Source organism: Physella acuta, unplaced genomic scaffold (assembly GCF_028476545.2).
Source record: "Physella acuta isolate Inbredline_101_S28 unplaced genomic scaffold, ASM2847654v3 ptg000378l, whole genome shotgun sequence".
Classification (NCBI taxonomy): domain Eukaryota; kingdom Metazoa; phylum Mollusca; class Gastropoda; family Physidae; genus Physella; species Physella acuta.
In genome coordinates this window covers 332,684-338,245 of record NW_026731897.1, presented here as the reverse complement: position 1 = coordinate 338,245, position 5,562 = coordinate 332,684, and the positions used below count along the sequence as shown (strand labels likewise).

Sequence of the window (5,562 nt, the reverse complement as noted above, 5' to 3'; positions counted from 1 at the left end):
CACTTCCGATTGCGCAATTGAGCTGAAATTAGGCACAGTGGTAGATCTTAGATAACAATGCAAGAATATTGAAATTTTAAACTAATTAGTTAGGCTATTAGTCATAAAACATTAATTTAAAAATTACAGTAGTCGAGGGTGAACTCTTTTCAGTTCACGATTGGTTGATTTCGTGCCCTATCGTAGACTGTAAACTAACCAGGGGCAGATAACTCTATTTTAGTGATCGCAAGCGACTGGATGTATTTTAACACACATGTTTTTAGTCCTAGCCTATGCAGTGTCAACTTCATTTCAAACGAATGACTAAAAAAGTGAAAAATAGTTCTCACAAAAAAATAAAAAAATAAAAAATAAATAAAAGGAAAACGTGAACACAGGCATTTATTATGTAGAATATAATCTGTTTCACATGGAGTGCATAGGTAGGTTTACGTTCAGTAATGTAAGTAATGAGTTCAATTTTCATCCTTGAGTTTCCAGGTTTTTATTTTTAGTCATACCAGCGTATAGCTTTAGTAAGGTTACACCAAACTAAATTACTGTTTATTTTTAGTGCATATTTTTCATTTGTGATTTTGTTTTGGTGTGTGAATATAAAAAAAAAAAAGTTTTCCTTAATTGTTTTTTTAAATGTGAGAATTATTTGTACAAAATCTCAGAATATCATTTTAATATGATATAATTTGAGCATGCTGATAATTAAATTCCAGTTTTAAAATGGTAGGAGGTTAAGTCTATTAGTTATACAAGAAGTGGATTAATCAGCAGATCTGTCGACTCAAGTTCTACTCTAGTTGACAGACGACCCAAGAGTGGTATGTGTTGTCTTGTGTAAAGTTCACTATTATAACCTGATGGTCAAACAATCGAGTGAAGTAGAGTTCACCTGTTGCTATGACCTTTCCATAACGGGGGTTATGGTGTCAATCAGAGGTTGGACGGTCTACTGACTTTACCCCGGATTCAAACTCGAGACTTTCGGGTATGCAGTCTAGCGCTCCACATCAAGGCCACGCTGCCCCTAATTGTTAAATGTATTATGTGATTAGTGGTGGTGAATGACATACAGTAACTGATGTATGGTATGATGACCTTATTTCAGTGAAGCCCAGAGGCGTAGCCACCCTTCCCGGCGCCCGGGGACATACTTTCAATTTGGCGCCCCCTCGGGAGCAAATTTTCGATTTGCACCCACCCCCTCGAACTTTTCATTTGCACCCCCCCCTCAAACTTTCGATTGCACCCCCCCCCTCGAACTTTTCATTTGCACCCCCCCCCTCAAACTTTCAATTTGGCGCCCCCCTAAGGTCGGCGCCCGGGGACATATGTCCCCCCCGCCCCCCCCCCCCCCCCTTGCTACGCTACTGGTGAAGCCGTCACAAAGGTGCCCTACTATGGGCAAACATAGAAAAGCAAATCTGTCTTTTTATGGCTCTAGTGTCCATTTAGATCTCATCTCAACACATCTATCAGTTGCGTCACACAACACAAAGAGCTCAGATCACCCAGTTATCAGTTGCGTCAGACAGTACAAAGAGTTGTTATAGTTATAAAAGTACCCCCAGCCAATACAACATATAAGCAGGGGCGTAGCGAGGGGGGGGGGGGCGGGGGGTGCGGACCGCACCGGGTGACACCATTTAGAGGGGTGACACCAAGGCAAAAAATAGCAAAATATATAGAGAAAAACTTGGGGGGGTGCAAATCGAAAGTTTGAGGGGGGGGGGGGTGCAAATCGAAAATTTGAAAGTTTGTCCCCGGGAAGGGTCTTTACGCCTCTGGGGGGGGGGGGGGGGTGACACCATTAAGTGCCGCACCGGGTGACACCCGACCTCGCTACGCCACTGCATATAAGTTTTGAATACTATAGGCCCTTCTTAGGTAAGTCGATGTGAAAACTTCAAGTGTTAGCTTTAGGACTTTTTCTTCGATCTGCGAGAATCGATTTTATTGTTAGGATATGAAGTGATTGCCAATAACGTGAGTGTGGAATCTTTTACTAGTTTGATTTTGTTTCAAATGATCAGAAGTCTGGATGGTGTGGCCTATAGACAGAGTGTAGTGGTATAGACGGTAGGGCTGGGGTGTAGAAAGAGCCAAGTGGTTCGGATCCAACCACAACATCAATCAGAACACTTGAAATACTTTCTCACCTGAGTATGTGTTGCTACGGGCCTTAAATACGTTCTTACCTGAGTGTGTTGCTTTGGGCCTAAAATATTTTCTTACTTGAGTATATGTGCTATGAACACACATACCCAGGTGAGAAAATGTCAACAATTTTGTACTGGAAATAGTTATCAAAATTATTCTCTCACAATAAGTGTTGATTAAAAAAAAATCGCTAAGCTAGTAGATAATTATTTGGAGTCATCAATACTGCAGAAAAATAAAGTGAATCACCAATACATTGTAAAAGTTAAAGGAATCACCAACAGAGTGGAAACATTAAGGGAGTCCCCATTAGAGTGAATAGCTTTTGATGATTACTTACATATAAATCGTACACACGCATTTACATATTCACTCACACACACACGCGCGTGGACACACACCGACATGCGCACACACACATTTGCACTCACACACACGCGGACACACACCTACACGCGCACCCACACATATGCACTCACACACGCACATAAGTCCAGAACCCGATTGTGTAGTCAAACGACTTGTGATTACTGAGAAAATCACATTGCACGTGCAAACACATTTGTTGCCAGTGTTTCTTTCAGACTTTTTTCTGGGGGGGTGGACACAGGTAAAGGTATGCATTTTTATATAGATTCTTTTTCGTTTGGGGATGGTGGTGGTGGGGGGGGGGTGGGTCGGCTAGACGTGTAACCCCCCGCCCCCGAATAAATGTCTGAAAGAAACATTATTGATTTTTGAAACTTTACAACTAGAAGCTCACCTCTCACCAGATAGTGAAAAAAAATTAATGAAGACAAATAAGATTTTAAAAGTTTTAAAATGCTCCAACCTTTCTGGTGAAACATCAACACAATAATCCTAATTGTGGATAAGTGATGGATTTTTTGTTCTAATCAGGTGCACATTTTGTTGAGCTAATTACAGGTAAAATTAACCTTCAAGTAAAACTGCGAACTTGTTGAAAGTATGTAAAAATATAGGGTGAGGTAGTGATGTGCAAGTTATCTGAACACAGGTGAGATAGATAGATAAGGCGAGCATAGGTAAAAAAATATCTGAATTAATCTTTACTTTTCTTACAGAAGTTTATTCTCTTGAGATTCGCCTATAATTGTGATATTAATTTTACCTCTGTTTAAATAAACTATTGTACGCTGGATTTATAAACGGAATTTTCTTTACAATGGATGGTTTTAGAATTAGATGTCTCGATTCTGTGGCGTATTATTCTTGCGGTGAAAAGTTTGAATAATTTAAGTCGGCATGATCAGATGAGATACTTGATATATATTTGCAACACTGAACTGTAAACACACCTCGTTGTTGAGAGGTAGCGAGCTGAGAAGAGCCAGCTCATCTAGGATACGGGGTGCTCTTCATATTTTTACTCTATAAAGCAATAGACAATGTAATCAAAGATATTCAAGAATGGGAAGTAACTCTAGAAACAGTAACTTACGTAACTCATCAACATACAGAACTCTTCAGTCTTTGGAAATAAAGGGAGGTCAGTAGTGCATCAAGGAAAACAAGTTGGTAAAAAATGTCTCCAAAATTTATTGTGAAATTGACCCTTGTTTTAAAGCTCAGATATATTGAGGAATAGGACAATGCTCTACCCTCAATCAAGGTTTTTGTTTCGTTCCTTTAGATCTGAAGATTATAATATTTTTTTTAAAGTTGTTGAACCCCAGAAGAATTTAGCCTGTACGGATGTCAAAAATAGAATTCCTGTCTAGCTTTGATGCGGGTAATCCCTACGTAAGATCATCAAGGTGAGGGTTAAGGCTAGTGTTGGATTAGATAGAGGTCAACTACAACCAGAACACAATGACACGGAATATCAAGTGTGCACCCATATCCCTTATATTTACATGAATGGACAAGAGGAACCCACAAGCACAGTAAATAAACACTCAGATCGTGTTAGCACAGTAAATGGACACCCAGACCCCCCTAGCTCAGTGAATGGACACCCAGACCCCCTTAGCTCAGTGAATGGACCCCCAGACCCCCTTAGCTCAGTGAATGGACCCCCAGACCCCCTTAGCTCAGTGAATGGACACCCAGACCCCCTTAGCTCAGTGAATGGACACCCAGACCCCCTTAGCTCAGTGAATGGACACCCAGACCCCCCTAGCTCAGTGAATGGACACCCAGACCCCCTTAGCTCAGTGAATGGACACCCAGACCCCCTTAGCTCAGTGAATGGACACCCAGACCCCCTTAGCTCAGTGAATGGACACCCAGACCCCCCTAGCTCAGTGAATGGACACCCAGACCCCCTTAGCTCAGTGAATGGACACCCAGACCCCCTTAGCTCAGTGAATGGACACCCAGATCCCATTAGCTCAGTGAAAAGACACCCAGATCCCTTTAGCGCAGTGAACGGACACCCAGACCCCATTAAGAGTGAAGTCAATCCCAGCCCCTAATAGTGCAGCGAATACAGCTCTAGGAATAAATTGAAAGAATATTGTCTAAAGATTTTAAAAAGTTAATCTAAAACACATGTATGTATAGTTCGATAAGAAATAAACACAGGACAAATGTTCACTCGGACCATATATATATATATATATATATATATATATATATATATATATATATATATATATATATATATATATATATATGTGACCTAGGCTAGTTGCATCTTTCCTGTTCGCAACGCCAAATGTGACCTTCCCCGAGTCTATCCTGCCCGACAACGCCAATTGTAACGAGTTGAACCACTCATGCTACACAACATCGACTACAGTAGAAAGACTCGAAAATGCAGGTTCGCTATTGATCCTTTTATTACATGAATCAAGAAATGCTTCAATATAACACAATGAATCAACAGAAATGTTTCACAATAATAGTCTGAATCAACTGACCCCCTAACAGTCCTCACTAGGCTTCATATAACTGAATCCACATGTCTATTGTCCTTCTTAACACAATATAACCAACTTGAGTATGTCACACAGACTGACTGATCTAAAGCGAGCGACGACGACGGAAGAGAGCGAGTTCAGTCGTCCCCTCCTATTTATGCCTTGTATCCGTACTCGTCTCCGTACTTGTATTCCTCCGTAATCGATACTTGTACTCGATGTCTCCGACCACTAGTTGCGTAGTTCTAGCGTACAGTCCGTGAAATAACATCTGCATCCTATCAATCAAAGTTGACAGGCCGTCTCACTCTCCTCGTACCGTTTCCCAAAATAGCACGCGTTGGCTTTGAGATTGTTATCAGACCGACCCAATAAGCCACCTGCTATGTTGCGTCAGACTGCAATAATGCGTCTCGGCTTCTCGTTCGTTATCAGATTTGTAACTAGTAGTTAGGCCCACCCTAGCTACATCCACCCCTGCCTTTTTTTGTGTGTTTTCAACCACAAACAACGCCTGGCA

General features: G+C 41.2%; 1 protein-coding gene across 1 annotated transcript; it reads left to right on the top strand.

Annotated features, from left to right (window-relative positions):
- Positions 1-4,034: 4,034 nt before the first annotated feature.
- LOC131941955 (protein LIAT1-like) lies at positions 4,035-4,595 on the top strand. Its single transcript, XM_059301590.1, has one exon. The coding sequence runs from the start codon at positions 4,035-4,037 to the stop codon at positions 4,593-4,595; it is 561 nt and encodes a 186-aa protein (XP_059157573.1).
- Positions 4,596-5,562: the final 967 nt, after the last annotated feature.

What these genes read in the sequence shown, in the direction of transcription:
- LOC131941955 (XM_059301590.1), top strand. Translation starts at nt 4,035, where the DNA reads ATGAATGGACAAGAGGAACCCACAAGCACAGTAAATAAACACTCAGAT.